At 50.3% G+C, this 18,700-nt stretch overlaps 1 protein-coding gene across 18 annotated transcripts in view; it reads left to right on the top strand.

Moving 5' to 3' along the window:
* The window catches only part of catip (ciliogenesis associated TTC17 interacting protein), a 49,676-nt gene that overhangs the window by 10,734 nt on the left and 20,242 nt on the right, over nucleotides 1-18,700 (top strand). The window contains exons 2-11 of one of the 18 annotated variants that reach the window (XM_055631105.1): nucleotides 84-372; nucleotides 2,092-2,175; nucleotides 6,058-6,138; nucleotides 6,302-6,385; nucleotides 8,761-8,844; nucleotides 9,756-9,839; nucleotides 10,889-10,972; nucleotides 11,923-12,006; nucleotides 12,992-13,259; nucleotides 13,801-13,986. In XM_055631105.1, the coding sequence (XP_055487080.1) occupies nucleotides 100-372; nucleotides 2,092-2,175; nucleotides 6,058-6,138; nucleotides 6,302-6,385; nucleotides 8,761-8,844; nucleotides 9,756-9,839; nucleotides 10,889-10,972; nucleotides 11,923-12,006; nucleotides 12,992-13,259; nucleotides 13,801-13,986 (1,312 nt within the window). In that variant the 5' untranslated portion in view covers nucleotides 84-99. Of the gene's footprint in view, nucleotides 1-83; nucleotides 373-2,091; nucleotides 2,176-6,057; nucleotides 6,139-6,301; nucleotides 6,386-8,760; nucleotides 8,845-9,755; nucleotides 9,840-10,888; nucleotides 10,973-11,922; nucleotides 12,007-12,991; nucleotides 13,260-13,800; nucleotides 13,987-18,700 lie in introns of those variants that run through there. The other 17 variants (XM_055631107.1, XM_055631106.1, XM_055631110.1 and 14 more) reach the window with 17 other exon arrangements.

Genomic DNA, 18,700 nt, shown 5'->3' on the forward strand with positions numbered 1-18,700 from the left:
CTATCCAAGGTTGTTCTGGGCATCATGGAGAGTTGGGGGTGTCCAACAAGAAGCTTTACTGAAATGTCTCACCTCTTTTCCAGAGCAGCAGATAGAAGAATGTCATCATCCCCTGGACCACACGACCCTCCGTTGGACCAGGGAGAGGAATTGTCCCTGAGCGAGGGGAAATCCCAAAGCGGGGAGCTATCTCCCTTTAAAGGTTCATCCCAAGAGGAGACGACCCCGCCTGAGGAGAAGCCCGTCAAGACAGCGACCTTCTCGCTGCAGCCGTCTCAGAGCGATGAGGCAGTCACGGGAGAGTCCACCCCGGCGGGGGGAAAGACCCCGATAGAGAAGACTCCATCCAGAGAGACCTCGCCCACGGAAGAGGTAACGACCCCGAGAGGCGAAACGACTCCCCGGGGAGAGGCAGTGTCCCCGTCAGAGCGAGTGTCCCCGAGAGAGAGACCACTCCCGTAGCAGAGCCATCGACACCGAGAGATGAGTGAATTAATGACTTTAATGTCACATGTGAGGCCTCTCTGCCTCAGAGGGCGTTGGAGGCCGGCTCCCTGGATGCTTTCAAGAGAGAGCTAGATAGGGCTCTTAAAGATAGCGGAGTCAGGGGGTATGGGGTAGAAGGCAGGAACGGGGTACTGATTGGGGATGATCAGCCATGATCACATTGAATGGCGGTGCTGGCTCGAAGGGCCAAATAGCCTCTACTCCTGCACCTATTGTCTATTGTCTAAGTCATAGTGAAATTCTTTGCCTGCACACGCAAGGTATGCGAATAGTGGCCACGTCAAGGGCGTTTGCAAAGTTACAACGTATCCGAACCAGTTCCCCACTTTGTTCTATCACCCCCCCCCTCCCTCATGCTGGTACCCCCACGCCGGGCCCTCCTTTGTTCCTTCCCTCGGCAGAGGCGTCCTCACTTCCACGTGTCCGTCCTCGTCCATCGGTCGGCGCCAGCATCAACCGCCGCGCCGACCTCTCCACTATCGCCACCGGGTCTCCTCCGGACACTTCTGTGGCTCCGGACACTTCTGTGGCCCCAACCATAGATCCAGGCTCCAGCCTGTGCGGTTGTGGCCTCGGCTCCTCCGCGGCCTACCGGGAGGCGTCTGCCAGAGACAACAGACAATAGACAACTTGTGTGTCTACCCAATCTATTCCCTTCCTTGGTTTTGAACACGTCGATAAGACAATAGACAATAGGTGCAGGAGTAGGCCTTTTGGCCTTTCGAGCCAGCACCACCATTCAATGTGATCATCCCTAATCAGTACCCCGTTCCTGCCTTCTCCCCATATCCCCTGGCTCCGCTATCTTTAAGAGCCCTGTCTAGCTCTCACTTGAAAGCATCCAGAGAACCGGCCTCCACCGCCCTCTGAGGCAGAGAATTCCACAGACTCACCACTCTCTGTGTGAAGAAGTGTTTCCTCGTCTCCGTTCTAAATGGCTTACCTCTTATTCTTAAACTGTGTGGCCCCTGGTTCTAGACTCCCCCAACATCGGGAACATGTTTTCCTGCCTCTAGCGTGTCCAAACCTTTAATAATCTTATATGTTTCAATAAGATTCCCTCTCATCCTTCTAAACTCCAGAGTATACAAACCCAGTCACTCCATTCTCTCAGCATATGACAGTCCCGCCATCCCGGGAATTAACCTGGTGAACCTACTCTGCACTCCCTCAATAGCAAGAATGTCCTTCCTCAAATTAGGGGACCAAAACTGCACACAATACTCCAGGTGTGGTCACACTAGAGCCCTGTACAACTGCAGAAGGACCTCTTTGCTCCTATACTCAACTCCTCTTGTTATGAAGGCCAACATGCCATTCGCTTTCTTCACTGCCTGCTGTACCTGCATGCTTACTTTCATTGACTGATCAACAAGGACCCCCAGATCCCGTTGTACTTCCCCTTTTCCCAACTTGACTCTATTTAGATAATAATCTGCCATCTGTTATTGCTACCAAAGTGGATAACCTCACATTTTTCCGCATTAAACTGCATCTGCCATGCATCTGCCCACTCACCCAACCTGTCCAAGTCACCCTGCATCCTCATAGCATTCTCCTACTATGACTTTTTGAATTTATCAGGAGTCAACCCCGCCAGATGCAACAGGATGGGCAACATCTCCGAGAGAACCAGTGTCCTTCGGAACAACAAGGTTTGCGGATGAGGTAAAGGAGGTTAATGATTTTATGATACGTTATTGTCACATGTAACGAGGTCCAGTGAAATGCAGCCCTCCTCGCTCTCCGACGGCCCTCCCCAGTCTCCGATGTCGTGGAAACAGGCCCTTCGGCCCAACTTGTCCACACCGACCAGCATGACCCATCTACCCTAGTTCCACCTGCCTACATCAGGCCCAATATCTCTCTAAACCTATCCTAAATCTATACCTGTCTAAATGTTTCTTAAACGATGCGATACAACCTGCCTCAACTACATCCTCTAACAACTCATTCCTTCTACGCCCGAACCTCCAGACTCAGGAACAGCTTCATTCCCATAGCTATAGTATAAGTTAGGTCTTTATTCTCTGGAGCGCAGAAGGTTAAGGGGGGACCTGATAGAGGTCTTTAAAATGATGAGAGAGATAGACAGAGTTGATGTGGACAAGCTTTTCCCTTTGAGAATAGGGAAGATTCAAACAAGAGGACATGACTTCAGAATTAAGGGACAGAAGTTTAGGGGTAATATGAGGGGGAACTTCTTTACGCAGAGAGTGGTAGCGGTGTGGAATGAGCTCCCAGTGGAAGTGGTGGAGGCAGGTTCATTGGTATCATTTAAAAATACATTGGATAGGCATATGGATGAGAAGGGAATGGAGGGTTATGGTACGAGTGCAGGCAGGTGGGACTAAGGGGAAAAAAATTTGTTCGGCACGGACTTGTAGGGCCGAGATGGCCTGTTTCCGTGCTGTAATTGTTATATGGTTATATAACGGCTCTGAACCGGCCCTGCTGAGTGCCCGTTACGACTCCCGAATGCAGGTACTTCAGAGCCGCGTAACATAATTCAAAAACCAGTTTCAAGTTCAAAAATCTTTTAATTATTCAATGGAACACAAAACCCAAACCTGATTTAAACAACCCAGTCAGGGATAGGGATGGACTAACAAACAATTAAACAGTGCTCCAGCCAGCCACATAATGGACCGTCGAACCAGAGACTCTAAAACCTGCCTAATGAGATATAACTGTGTATATGGACCTGTGTCTGAAATAAAGCTTTAATAATAATAATAATAACCCTGAAACAAAATACACAAAAACACTAAGGTCAGCCCTTATCCGTCCCAATTCAATATTTGTTAACAAGGTATGGTGAAAGTACACAAAGCTCTATGCCATGTGGCCAGGCCTCCCTCAGCTCACACCAGCAGGCTGCTCACAAGTCAGGGTCTACGAAGAAAGAGAGAGAACCCTGGGAAACTCTGGGATTTAAGCTTCAGACGAGTCACCCGTCACCTGAGTTTAAGAAGGAACTGTGCAGATGCTGGAGAATCGAAGGTTACACAAAAAAGCTGGAGAAACTCAGCGGGTGCAGCAGCATCTATGGAGCGAAGGAAATAGGCAACGTTTCGGGACGAAACGTTGCCTATTTCCTTCGCTCCATAGATGCTGCTGCACCCGCTGAGTTTCTCCAGCTTTTTTGTGTAACACCCGTCACCTGACGCAGCTTGGCCAATTGTGTACAGGAGCCTTTAACCCCTCGATTTCCGACACACAACCACGAGGCCTGTACTCGGGAGAGAAACAGAGAAAGGTAAGTACATAGGATTCACCAGGGGGGGGGGGAGTGCCTAACAGCCCCCCACCCCCCCCATGGACTGTCTCCCTCGGATGGTCACGTCGCACAGACACATCTGCATTTTAGTCTGTTGAACTGTTTTGACTGTTGTAATGTTCTTTTTACAATCCATGTTCTCGGGGTATCAAAATCCAAATGTTATTAGTTATTTATGTTATGACATCGGTTGGAAGCTGCATACCCAAATCCCGTTGCACTTGTGTGAAATGACAATAAAATATATTATTATTATTATTATTATATTATTATTAAACACCCTGAAGACGCCTATTCGTTGCCTATTTCCTTCGCTCCATAGATGCTGCCTCACCCGCTGAGTGTCTCCAGCATTTTTGTCTACCATATACACCCACCACCATGTACCTGTCTAAATGTTTCTTAAATGATGCGATACAACCTGCCTCAACTACATCCTCTAACAACTCATTCCTTCGACAGAACCATAAAGTCACCCCTCAGGTTCCTATTAAATCTTTCCACCCCTTACCTTAGACCTATGTCCTCTGGTTCTCGAATCCCCTACTTTGGGTGTGAGACTCTGTAAGTCTACCTGAGCAGTCCAGGGTCCAGAGGAGAATGAGCCCAGGAATGAGTGGGTTAACGTATGATGAGCTTCTGACGGCACTGGGCCTGTGCTCGCTGGAGTTTAGAAGGATGTGGGAGGGGGGGGGGGGGGGGGGGGGGGGACCATATCCGACCGCCCTCCTTGTTCTCCGACGACATGTAAATAGGCCCTTCAGCCCCAAACTTGCCCACATCGACCAACACAGAGAGTGGTGAATCTCTGGAACTCTCTGCCACAGAGGGTAGTTGAGGCCAGTTCATTGGCTATATTTAAGAGGGAGTTAGATGTGGCCCTTGTGGCTCAGGGGATCAGGGGGTATGGAGAGAAGGCAGGTACGGGATACTGAGTTGGATGATCAGCCATGATCATATTGAATGGCGGTGCAGGCTCGAAGGGCCGAATGGCCTACTCCTGCACCTAATTTCTATGTTTCTATGTTAACACGTCGGGGTTGAGAGCGAAAGGTCGATCAGCCGTGATTGGTTCTTGGTTTCTTGGCCCTCCAGAATATTCCAAATGGAATGTAAACTGGAGGTGGTGGAGGGATGGCTTAAGCCAGAAAGGGTTATTGGGAAGAAAGAGCTACTTTAAATTTAGTTGCATCTGGTTGGGTAACTATAGTAGGGTTGAGATTATTCCATGCTTTAATTGTGCGGGGGGGAAGAACGAATTGCTGTACACATCTGTCTTTGTAGCTGGGATCACAAATTGGATCAAATGCCCTCGTCATATAACCATATAACCATATAACAATTACAGCACGGAAACAGGCCATCTCGGCCCTTCTAGTCCGTGCCGAACACTTACTCTCACCTAGTCCCATCTACCTGCACTCAGACCATAACCCTCCATTCCTTTCCCATCCATATAACTATCCAATTTATTTTTAAATGATAAAAACGAACCTGCCTCCACCACCTTCACTGGAAGCTCATTCAACACAGCTACCACTCTCTGAGTAAAGAAGTTCCCCCTCATGTTACCCCTAAACTTCAGTCCCTTAATTCTCATGTCATGTCCCCTTGTTTGAATCTTCCCTACTCTCAGTGGGAAAAGCTTTTCCACGTCAACTCTGTCTATCCCTCTCATCATTTTAAAGACCTCTATCAAGTCCCCCCTTAACCTTCTGCGCTCCAAAGAATAAAGACCTAACTTGTTCAACCTTTCTCTGTGACTTAGTTGCTGAAACCCAGGCAACATTCTAGTAAATCTCCTCTGTACTCTCTCTATTTTGTTGACATCCTTCCTATAATTAGGCGACCAAAATTGTACACCATACTCCAGAATTGGCCTCACCAATGCCTTGTACAATTTTAACATTACATCCCAACTTCTATACTCATATCCCAACTTCTATACTCTGCTCCTATTTGAATGGCAGAGGAGACTTGATGGGCCAATTGGCCTAATTCTGTTCCTCTGACATGATTTTATCAGGAGATAACCAAGAGAGTTGAGAATTTGTGGAATTCCCTGCCACAGAGGGCAGTGGAGGCCAATTCACTGGATGGATTTAAGAGAGAGTTAGATAGAGCTCTTGCGTCTAGTGGAGTCAAGGGATATGGGGAGAAGGCAGGCACGGGTTATTGATAGGGGACCATGATCACAATGAATGGCGGTGCTGGCTCGAAGGGCCGAATTGCCTCATCCTGCACCTATTTTCTATGTTTCTATGTATTAGGAGACAATCCCGACAGATGCAACATCTCCGACAGAACCGGTGACCTCCAGAACAACAAAGTTCGCGGATGAGGTAAAGGAGGCCAGTGATTTAATGATACGTTTTTGTCACGTGTGGGCCGAGGTACAGTCAAATGCGGTCCTCCTCGCTCTCCAATGGTGTGGAAACAGGCCCCTCGGCCCGACTTGACTCGATGGGCAAATTGGCCTAATTCTGTGCCCCTGTGTCTTTTTGGATTTATCAGGAGGCAACCCCGGCAGATGCGACAGGACGGGAAACATCTCCGAGAGAACCAGTGTCCTTCAGAGGGACAACGTTTGCGGATGAGGTAAAGGAGGCCGGATGATTCAATGAAAGGTTGTCGTCACGTGTCCCTTGGTGCAGTGAGGTGCTTTGTTTTGTATCCAACCCGGTCAAGCCTCACCAGGTGTCACCACGTTTTGGTACCGACAGTAGCAAAAGCTCACCGAACAGTCCTCACCGTAACTGCACCACTCCTTACCACCCCCCTCCCCCCTTTGTTCTAGACCCTCACCACCCGCAGGGTTCCCCCCTAAGTTCTCAGTGGCCAATCCCTCCACCGGTTCTCACATTGTTCTCGGCAGCTCACCGACGGCCCTCCACGCTCTCCAGCAGCCCTCCTCTCTCACCGATGCCCCACCTCTCTCTGACGGCCCCCCCACGCTCACCGATGGCCCCCTTCACTAACCGATGGCCCCCCCTCGCTTTCTGACGACCTCCTCACTCTCTGACACGGTGGAAACAGGCCCTTCAGCCCAACTTGCCCACACCGACCAACACGTCTCATCTACACTATAGGCAATAGGTGCAGGAGTAGGCCATTGGGCCCTTCGAACCAGCTAGGCCATTCACTGTGATCATGGCTGATCATCCCCAATCAGTCTCCCGTTCCTGCCTTCTCCCCACATCCCTTGACTCCGCTATCTTTAAGAGCTCGATCTAACTCTCTTGAAAGCATCCAGAGAATCGGCCTCCACTGCCCTCTGAGGCAGAGAATTCCACAGATTCACAGCTCTATGGGCGGAAAAATATGGTCCACATCTCCGTTCTAAATGGCTTACCCCTTATTCTTAAACTGTGGCCCCTGGTTGTGGACACCCCCAACATCGGGAACATGTTCCTGCATCTAGCGTGTCCAATCCCTTAATATTCTTATTTGTTTCAATAAGATACCCTCTCATCCTTCTAAATTTCAGTGTATACAAGCCCAGTCGCTCCATTCCTTCAACATATGACAGTCCTGCCATCCCGGGAATTAACCTGGTGAACCTACGCTGCACTCCCTCAACAGCAAGAATATCCTTCCTCAAATTGGGAGACCAAAACTGCACACAATGCTCCAGGTGTGGTCTCACCAGGGTCCTGTACAACTGCAGAAGAACCTCTTTGCTCCTGTACTCAACTCCTCTTGGTTTGAAGGCCAACAGGCCATTGGCTTTCTTCACTGCCTGCTGTACCTGCATGCTTACATTCAGTTTACTAGTCCCACCTGCCTGTATTTGGCCCATATGCAGTGGCACTCCTTGTTATCCGACGGAATGGAAACAGGCCCTTCAGCCCAACTTGCCCACACCGACAAACATGTCGGGGTTGGGAGGAAAAGTTAGATCAGCAGTGATTGAATGGACTCGATGTGCCAAATGGCCTAATTCTGCTCCTACGACTTATGAACTTATTAGGTGACAACCCCAGGCAGATGCAACTGGACGGGCAGCATCTCCGAGAGAACCAGTGTCCTCCAGAGAGACAAAGTTCGCGGATGAGGTAAAGGAGGCCAGTGATTCAATGATACGTTATTGTTGCGTGTGAAATACTTAGAGTTACAAACAATCCGGTTAAATCATAAGCAGACCTGGGGCGGCCATGGTGGGGCAGCAGTGGAGGTTCTGCTTTACAGTGCCTGCAGCACCAGAGACCCGGGTTCGATCCTGACTACTGGTGCTGTCTGCACGGAGTTTAGAAGATGGAGGTGGGACCTCATTGAAACGTTCCGAAAAGTGGAAGGGGATGTGGAGAGTCAAGGATTCGAGGTCGTAGCCTCAGAATTAAAGAACGTTCCTTTAGGAAGGAGATGAGGAGGAATTTCTTTAGTCAGAGGGTGGTGAATCTGTGGAATTCTTTGCCACAGAAGGCTGTAGAGGCCAAGTCAGTGGATATTTTTAAAGCAGAGATAGATAGATTCTTGATTAGTACGGGTGTCAGGGGTTATGAGGAGAAGGCAGGAGAATGGGGTTGGGAGGGAGAGATAGATCAGCCATGATTGAATGGCGGAGTAGACCTAATGGGCTGAATGGCCTAATCACATGAATTTAGGACCAACAGTCCTATCTTCAGCCTGATGCCGCGTGTGGCCACACCCCCCCCCCCCCCCCCCCACCCCCCGCCCGTCACTTATCCCCCCCTTCGCTCACCAAACGACCCCCCCTCGCTACCCGACAGCATTGAAATAGACCCTTCTGCCCAACTTGGCCACACCAACCAACTTGTCTCATCAACACTAATCCCACCTGCCTACACATTGCCTGTATCCGACGGCTCTCCTTGCTCACCAATGGCGTGGAAACAGGCCCTTCGGCCCTACGGGGATGAGAGGGAAAGATAGATCAGCCGTGATTGAATGGCGGAGTAGACTCGATGTGTCAAATGGCCTAATTCTGCTCCTGTGACTTATGAACTTAACAGGTGACAACCTCGACAGACGCAACAGGACGGGCAGCATCTCCGAGAGAACCAGTGTCCTCCAGAGAGACAAAGTTCGCGGATGAGGTAAAGGAGGCCAGTGATTTAATGATACGTTATTGTTGCGTGTGAAATACTTTGAGTTACATACAATCAGGTTAAATCATAAGCAGACCTGGGGCGGCCATGGTGGGGCAGCAGTGGAGGTTCTGCTTTACAGTGCTTGAAGCACCAGAGACCCGGGTTCGATCCTGACTACTGGTGCTGTCTGCAAGGAGTTTAGAAGATGGAGGTGGGACCTCATTGAAACGTTCCGAATAGTGGAAGGGGATGTGGAGAGTCAAGGATTCGAGGTCGTAGCCTCAGAATTAAAGAACGTTCCTTTAGGAAGGAGATGAGGAGGAATTTCTTTAGTCAGAGGGTGGTGAATCTGTGGAATTCTTTGCCACAGAAGGCTGTAGAGGCCAAGTCAGTGGATATTTTTAAAGCAGAGATAGATAGATTCTTGATTAGTACGGGTGTCAAGGGTTATGAGGAGAAGGCAGGAGAATGGGGTTGGGAGGGAGAGATAGATCAGCCATGATTGAATGGCGGAGTAGACCTAATGGGCTGAATGGCCTCATTCTTCCCCGATCACATGAATTTAGGACCAACAGTCCTATCTTCAGCCTGATGACGCGTGTGGCAACAGCCCCCCCCCCCGCCACTTATCCCCCCCCCTTCGCTCACCAACGGCCCCCCTTGCTATCTGACAGCGTGGAAATAGACCCTTCTGCCCAACTTGGCCACACCAACCAACTTGTCTCATCAACACTAATCCCACCTGCCTACACATGGCCTGTATCCGACGGCTCTCCTCGCTCACCAATGGCGTGGAAACAGGCCCTTCGGCCCTACGGGGATGAGAGGGAAAGATAGATCAGCCGTGATTGAATGGCGGAGTAGACTCGATGTGTCAAATGGCCTAATTCTGCTCCTGTGACTTACGAACTTAACAGGTGACAACCTCGACAGACGCAACAGGACGGGCAGCATCTCCGAGAGAACCGGTGTCCTTCAGAGAGACAAAGTTTGCGGATGAGGTAAAGGAGGCCAGTGATTCAATGAAATGTCATTGTCACGTGTACCCAGGTACAGTGAAATGCTTTGTTTGGTGTCCAACCCGGTCAAATCATACAGCGGACCTCACCTGGGCGGGCGGTCCGCAAGTGTCACCACGTTTTGGCGCCGACAATGTTACAAAAGCTCACCGGGCCCTCTCCACCTCACGGCCTGCTCAGCGACTCACCGCCGGCCCACCTTGCTCTCCGACAGAGTGGAAACAGCCAGGCCCAAATTGCCCACACCGACCAATCTGTCCCATCCACACTAGTCCCACCTGCCTGCGTTTGGCCCTTATCCCTCTAAACCTGTCCTATCCATGTACCTGTCCAAATGTTTCTTAAACGTTGCAATAGTACCTGCCTCAACTACCTTCCCCAGCAGCTCCTTCCATGCACCCACCCACCCTTTGGGTGAGAAAGTTACTCCTCAGGGTCCTGTTAAATCCCCCTCACCTTAAACCTATGTCCTCTGGTTCTCAATTCCCCTACTTTGGGTGAGAGACTGTGCGTCTACCTGTGTGGAGGCCTGGGCTCAGAGGAGGTTTACGAGAATGGTCCCGAGAATGATTGGGTTCAGGTATGATGAGCGTTTGACGGCACTGGGCCTGTGCTCGCCGGAGTGTAGAAGGATGAGGGGGCACCTCATTGAAACTTACCGAATAGTGATAGGCCTGGATAGAGTGGATGTGGAGAGGATGTTTCCACTAGCTGGGGTGTCAAGGACCAGAGGGCACAGCCTCAGAATAAAAGGATGTACCTTTGGGAAGGAGATGAGGAGGAATTTCTTCAGCCAGACGGTGGTGAATCTGTGGAATTCATTAGCCTCCAATTCACAGTGGAGTCCAAGTCGGTGGGTATTCCTAATGTGGAAATTGACAGATTCTTGATTAGTCCGGGTGTTAGGGGTTATGGAGGGAAGGCAGGGGAATGGGGTTGAGAGGGAGAGATAGATGAGCCGTAATTGAATGGCGGAGTAGACTTGATGGGGCGAATGGCCTAATTCTGATCCGATCACTTACGAACATTAGGTGACAACCCCGACAGACGCAACAGGACGGGCAGCATCTCCGAGAGAACCGGTGTCCTTCAGAGAGACAAAGTTCGCGGATGAGGTAAAGGAGGCCAGTGATTCATTGATACATTATTGTCACGTGTACTTAGGGACAGCGCCATGCTTTGTTTCATGTGTACAACCCGCTCAAATCATACAGCAGACCTCACCACAGACGTCCGTGAAGCCCATGCCATTGGATATTCTTAAAGCAGAGATTGACAGAATGGGGGTTGAGAGGGGTAGATAGATCAACTGATTGAATGGCGGAGAATACCTATAAGGCCGAATGCCCTAGCTCTGCTCCTCGAACTTAGGATCTTTTGTTGCAATAGTACCTGCCTCAACTACCTTCCCCGGCAGTTCCTTCCATGCACCCACCCACCCTTTGGGTGAGAAAGTTACTCCTCAGGTTCCTGTTAAATCCCCCTCACCTTAAACCTATGTCCTCTGGTTCTCAATTCCCCAACTTTGGGTGAGAGACTCTGTGTGTCTACCTGTTTGGAGGCTTGGGCTCAGACGATGTTTATGAGAATGATCCCGAGAATGATTGGGTTCAGGTATGACGAGCGTTTGATGGCACTGGGCCTGTGCTCGCCGGAGTGTAGAAGGATGAGGGGGCACCTCATTGAAACTTACCGAATAGTGAAAGGCCTGGATAGAGTGGATGTGGAGAGGATGTTTCCACTAGCTGGGGTGTCAAGGACCAGAGGGCACAGCCTCAGAATAAAAGGATGTACCTTTGGGAAGGAGATGAGGAGGAATTTCTTCAGCCAGAGGGTGGTGAATCTGTGGAATTCATTAGCCTCCAATTCACAGTGGAGTCCAAGTCGGTGGGTATTCCCAATGTGGAAATTGACAGATTCTTGATTAGTCCGGGTGTTAGGGGTTATGGAGGGAAGGCAGGAGAATGGGGTTGAGAGGGAGAGATAGATGAGACGTAATTGAATGGCGGAGTAGACTTGATGGGGCGAATGGCCTAATTCTGATCCGATCACTTACGAACATTAGGTGACAACCCCGACAGACGCAACAGGACGGGCAGCATCTCCAAGAGAACCGGTGTCCTTCAGAGAGACAAAGTTCGCGGATGAGGTAAAGGAGGCCAGTGATTCATTGATACATTATTGTCACGTGTACTTAGGGACAGCGCCATGCTTTGTTTCATGTGTACAACCCGCTCAAATCATACAGCAGACATCACCACAGACGTCCGTGAAGCCCATGCCATTGGATATTCTTAAAGCGGAGATTGACAGATTGGGGGTTGAGAGGGGTAGATAGATCAACTGATTGAATAGCGGAGAATACCTATAAGGCCGAATGCCCTAGCTCTGCTCCTCAAACTTAGGATCTTTTGTTGTGGGGAGAAGGCAGGAGAATGGGGTTGAATTAGATTTAGCTCTTCGGGCTAACGGAATCATGGGATATGGGGGAAAAAGCAGGAACGGGGCACTGATTTCTGGATGATCATCCATGACCATATTGAATGGCGGTGCTGGCTCGAAGGGCTGAATGGCCTACTCTTGCACCTATTTTCTATGCTTCTCCGAGAGGGTGAGAAGATAGATGAGTCGGGATGGAATAACAGAGTCGACTCGATGGGACGAATGGCCTAATTATCCCTTAAGAATAAGGGGTAAGCCATATAGAACAAAGATGAGGAAACACTTTTTCGCACAGAGAGTTGTGAGTCTGTGGAATTCTCTGCCTCAGAGGGCGGTGGAGGCCGGTTCTCTAGATTCTTTCAAGAGAGAGCTAGATAGGGCTCTTAAAGATAGCGGAGTCAGGGGATATGGGGAGAAGGCAGGAACGGGGTACTGATTGGGGATGATCAGCCATGATCACATTGAATGGCGGTGCTGGCTCGAAGGGCCGAATGGCCAACTCCTGCACCTATTGTCTATTATCTATCTTCTCACCCTCTCAGAGAAACATAGAAAATAGGTGCAGGAGTTGGCCATTCGGCCCTTCGAGCCGGCACCGCCATTCAATGCGATCATGGCTGGTGTGGCGGGATGGAATGGCAGAGTAGATTCGACGGGCCGAATGGCCTAATTGTGCTCCCATGACTTATTAGCTGGAAACCCCAAGGGATGCGGCAGAGCGGTCCACGACTCCGATGCCGACGTCCCTCCAAGCCACCACGCCCCCGGGGAAGGCAGCCGGGACATCGCCCATGGAATTCGGCGATGTTGCCCCGGGGCAGCCAGCCAGCCTGACGGCGGAGAAAGAGCAGAAGCCCCCGGATCAACCTGCGGAGACGACACCACCACCACCACCTCCTCCTCCTCCGCCATCCTTGCCCAAGGCCAGTCCGGAGGCCATCGATTTCCTGGCTTCCATCAGTAAGTATAGGGCCTGTCCCACTTGCATGCGTTTGGCGCGTCCAAACGTGGTCGCTTGAGGAGTACGGGCACCGTATGGCCGCGCGGGGCCGGTCCCATTTAGAAGCGCGGAGTTGTGCGGGGCTGGTCCCGAGATCGCGCGGGGCTCCGAAAATCTGACTGTGTCCGAAATCTTCGCGTGCCAAAGGCCTGGCGGCACGCAGGCGCATTACGGTCGTACGCAGCGTCCATTCTAGGTAGGTCACCTTCCCCCCCCCCGTCCGAGGAACGACAATTGTCCATCTCGCCACCTGTTTGGTGGTGACTAGTCGCCCAAAGAGTCGTGCCTTTTTTTGGTCACCGCTGGATTTTCAACATGTTGAAAAATTTCGGTGACCTGCTACGACCGTGGCTGGAAAAAAATCGAGTAAGTGGGACGGGACCTTTAGACTAGTCTCACCCCCGGTCACTCCCTCTTCTCCCCTCTCCCACCCGGGACTGAAGTCAGGCCACGGGGCCATGTTTTCCATGCTGTATGACTCTTCTAAATTGTCCATTTCAGCTACGGACGAACTGTCGTTGACCCACTTCACCGATTCCCTGGTGACGATTTCGGACACGGGCAAAGAGCTAGGAGAGTTTACCATCTCCTTCCATCCTATCATCTGCGAGGGATTGCCCGGCATCAAAGTGACTGCCAACAGCCACGGCTCCATCGACAACATCCCCTGCGGCACCTCCATCTCAGGTAGGTCACCATTGAACCGCTCCAGTCATCCTTTGGAAGGATGAGAGGGCACCTTACAGAAGCATTAGAATTCTTAACAAAAATGCTCCCACACACGCACAAGGGCACAGCTAAACACACACACACAGGCCACACACAGCACACAGACACACAAACACCTTTTTTCCAGAGAGTTGTGAATCTCTGGAACTCTCTGCCACAGAAGGTAGTTGAGGCCAATTCATTGGCTATATTTAAGAGGGAGTTAGATTTGGCCCTTGTGGCTAAAGGGATCAGAGGGTATGGAGAGAAGGCAGGTACGGGATACTGAGTTGGATGATCAGCCATGATCATATTGAATGGCGGTGCAGGCTCGAAGGGCCGAATGGCCTACTCCTGCACCTAATTTCTATGTTTCTATGTTTTATTGTCATATGGAACAATGAAATTCTTACTCGCAGCAGCACAACAGAATATGTAAACTTTGTACACTGTGAACAGTATAATATCACACACACACGCACACACACCCCCCCCCCCCCCCCCCTACACCTATGCCCTCTGGACAGAGGGAGGCCCTGCAGGAGCCTGGGCCAGGCCTGGATCGGGAACCGCTCCAGTCATCCTTTGGAAGGATGAGAGGCAATCTTACAGAAACATATAGAATTCTTAAGAAAAATGCTCCCAGTGTTGGGTGAATCCAGAATCAAGGGTCACAGCTAAAGTCTAAGGGGTAGGCCATTTATAGAAGAGACGAGGAAAAACCTTTTCACCCAGAGAGTTGTGAATCAGTGGAATTCTCTGCCACAGAAGGCAGTGGAGGCCAATTCGCTGGCTGCTTTCAAGAGAGAGTTAGATTTAGCTCTTAGGGCTAAAGGAATCTAGGGATATGGGGAGAAAGCAGGAATGGGGTACTGATTTTGGATTATCAGCCACGATCATATTGAATGGCGGTGCTGGCTTGAAGGGCCGAATGGCCTACTGCTGCACATTTTTTTCTGTTTCCTTGTTTCAATAGCAAGGATGTCCTTCCTCAAATTAGGGGACAAAAATTGCACACAATACTTCAGGTGCGGTCTCACCAGGGCGCTGTAAAACTGCAGTAGAACCTCTTTACTCCTAAACTCAAATCCTCTCGCAACGAAGGCTTACTTTCAGTGACAGATGTACAAGGACACCCAGATCTCGTTGCATCTCCCCTTTTCCTAATCTGACACCATTCAGATAATAATCTGCCTTCCTGTTCTTGCCACCAAAGTGGATAACCTCACATTTCTCCACATTATACTGTATCTGTAACGGGTATAGCTTGGACCCAATAGCAGCACAGAATCAGGCAGGTATAATTGGTCATGAGCCTTATTACGATACTGTAACACAGAGTAGTAACACAGGAATGGGTACACCGTACTCACACAGAGGCGCAGGATTGAGCGAGGGTTCCGAAGAGGGGCAGGCAGGAGACATAGTCGGGGTAGCGGAAGGTCCGGTAACCAGGAGATCCAACACACGATGCAAACAAACCAGCGAGGGACAGACGAAAGGAGAGTCGAAGCCAGGCAGGAAGTCGAGAAGCCATTGCAGGGATACACCAAACAGCCCAGGAGAGAGGCAGACAGAACCCAGGAGGTACGGGACGAAGGCCGTGGTCGGGGACAGAAGGCTGAGGTGATATCCGGGAAGACGACAGGACGGAATGGTCAGGGGCAGGCAGGTTCGAATCCGTGTAGGCAGTCGGGAAATCGCTGGAGAGTCTTGCATGAATGCTGCGACAATCTGGCACTGTGTGAACGGTGAGGAGAGTCTATATACCAGGTTAATAGGTGATCAGAGGCAACTGAGTGCAACAGGTGAGGAGAGTTGGGCTGATGAGAGGGGAGTGGCAGGCAGGCAGGTGAGGAGAAGGAGGGACCGGTGGAAAAGTACCAGGAGGTGAAGTGGATGAGAATGAGGAGAGGGCAGACTGTGACAGTATCTGCCATGCTTCTGCCCACTCACCCAACCTATCCAAGTTACCCTGCAGCCTCATCCTAGCATCATCCTCGCAGCTCACACTGCCAACCCAGCTTTGTGTCATCCGCAAACATAAAGATGTTACATTTAATTCCCTCGCCTAAACCGTCAATATATATTGTAAACAACTGGGGTCCCAGCACCGAGCCTTGCGGCACCCCACTAGTCACTGCCTGCCATTCTGAAAAGGGCCCGTTAATTCCTACTCTTTGCTTCCTGTCTGCCAAACCGTTATCTATCCATGTCAATACACTACCCCCAATATCATGTGCTCAAATTTTGCACACTAATCTCTTGTGTGGGACCTTGTCAAAGGCTTTTTGAAAGTCCAGATACACCACATCCACTGGCTCTCCCTTATCCATTCTACTTGTTGCATCCTCAAACAATTCCAAAAGATTAGGCAAGCATGATTTCCACATCATAAATCCATGCTGACTTTGACCGATCCTGTCACTGCGTTCCAAATGTCCAGCATCTTCCCCACCACCGATGTCAGGTTAACATAGAAACATAGACAATAGGTGCAGGAGTAGGCCATTCGGCCCTTCGAGCCTGCACCGCCATTCAATATGATCATGGCTGATCATCCAACTCAGTATCCCGTACCTGCCTTCTCTCCATACCCCCTGATCCCCTTAGCCACAAGGGCCACATCTAGCTCCCTCTTAAATATAGCCAATGAACTGGCCTCAACTACCCTCTGTGACAGAGAGTTCCAGAGATTCACCACTCTATAATTGGTGAATTATAGTGAATTAACTGGTCTATAATTCCCTGTTTTCTCTCTCCCTCCTTTCTTTCAAAGTGGACTGCCCTCCAGTCCACGGGAACTGATCCAGAATAGAATAGAATAGAATAGAATAGTTTCTTTATTGTCATTGTAACATGAACCATGTACAACGAAATTTAAAATGTCAGCCAGTCAGTGCAGCATTCAAACATTTCTAAAAGCTAACGATACATACAAGGTAAAATATTAAAAGATAAACAACTAAATAAATATCACGAACAAAGCACGCATACACACCCAACCCTCCATCCTTCTGTCGATTTCACAGTGTACCACAGTCCCTTAGTCTGTATCGCCTGAATCGAGAGAACATTGGAAAATGATCACCAATGCACCCACGATTTCTCGGGCCACCTCCTTGAGTCCTCTGGGATGCAGACCATCAGGCCTTGGGGATTTATCTGCCTTCAGTCCCAACAGTCCCAATATAAATTCGCCTGTCTCTGACTGTAAGGGACATACATTTGCCTTCAAACACTCCGCCCACCAAGTTCATGATGACCATCGATCACCAGTTCACATGGCAACGTACATTCACATCCACCAACTGCATATCAGGAACAATTGACAGAAGCCAATCAACCTACAAACACGCTCGCCTTTGGAGTGTGGGAGGAAACCTGAGCACCCAGAGAAAACCCACGCGGGTCACAGAGAGAACGTACAGGCTCCACACTGACAGCACCTGAGTTCAGGATCAAATCCGGGTCTCTGGCATTGCGCTAATCTACCGCCGTGCTATCTTAGTGTGACAACATGCAATAGACAATAGGCGCAGGAGTAGGCCATTCGGCCCTTCGAGCCAGCACCGCCATTCAATGTGATCATGGTTGATCATCCCCAATCAGTACCCCGATCCTGCCTTCTCCCCATATCCCCTGAGTCCGCTATCTTTAAGAGCCCTATATAGCTTTCTCTTGAAAGTGGCCAGAGAACCGGCCTCCACCGCCCTCTGAAGCAGAGAATTCCACAGACTCACAACTCTAAGTGAGAAAAAGTGTTTCCTCGTCTCCGTTCTAAATGGCTTACCCCTTATTCTTAAACTGTGTGTGGCCCCTGGTTCTGGATTCCCCAACATCGGGAAACACACATGTGTGCAGTATGGGCTTTAACCTCAATCAAGGACCATAACGGGTTCGGGTTTGATCCTGACCACGGGTGCTGTCTGTACGGAGTTAGTACGTTCTCCCCGTGATCTGCGTGGGTTTTCTCGGGGTGCTCCAGATTCCTCCCACACGCCAAAGGTGTGCAGGCTTGTAGGTTAATTGGCTTCTGTAAATTGTAAATTGTCCCTGGTGTGTGTAGGATAGTGTTAGTGTGGTTGCCGCGTGTGTAGAATTAGACCTTTCATCCCATCAGGTCCACTCCGCCATTCAGTCATGACTGATCCCTGCCTCCTAATCCCATTTTCCTGCCTTCTCCCCACAACCCCTGACGCCCTAATCAAGAATTTGTCTATCTCTTCCTTAAAAATATCCACTGAAGTGGCCTCCGCAGCCCTCTGTACCGCAACTCTGATCAAGAAGGCTCACCAGCGTCTCTTCTTCCTGAGGAGACTGAAGAAGGTCCATCTGTCTCCTCAGGTCCTGGTGAACTTCTACCGCTGCACCATCGAGAGCATCCTTACCAACTGCATCACAGTATGGTATGGCAACTGCTCTGTCTCCGACCGGAAGGCATTGCAGAGGGTGGTGAAAATTGCCCAACGCATCACCGGTTCCTCGCTCCCCTCCATTGAGTCTGTCCAAAGCAAGCGCTGTCTGCGGAGGGCGCTCAGCATCGCCAAGGACTGCTCTCACCCCAACCATGGACTGTTTACCCTCCTACCATCCGGGAGGCGCTACAGGTCTCTCCGTTGCCGAACCAGCAGGTCGAGGAACAGCTTCTTCCCGGCGGCTGTCACTCTACTCAACAACGTACCTCGGTGAC

The sequence above is a fragment of the Leucoraja erinacea genome, unplaced genomic scaffold (assembly GCF_028641065.1).
Source record: "Leucoraja erinacea ecotype New England unplaced genomic scaffold, Leri_hhj_1 Leri_653S, whole genome shotgun sequence".
NCBI classification, from domain to species: domain Eukaryota; kingdom Metazoa; phylum Chordata; class Chondrichthyes; order Rajiformes; family Rajidae; genus Leucoraja; species Leucoraja erinaceus.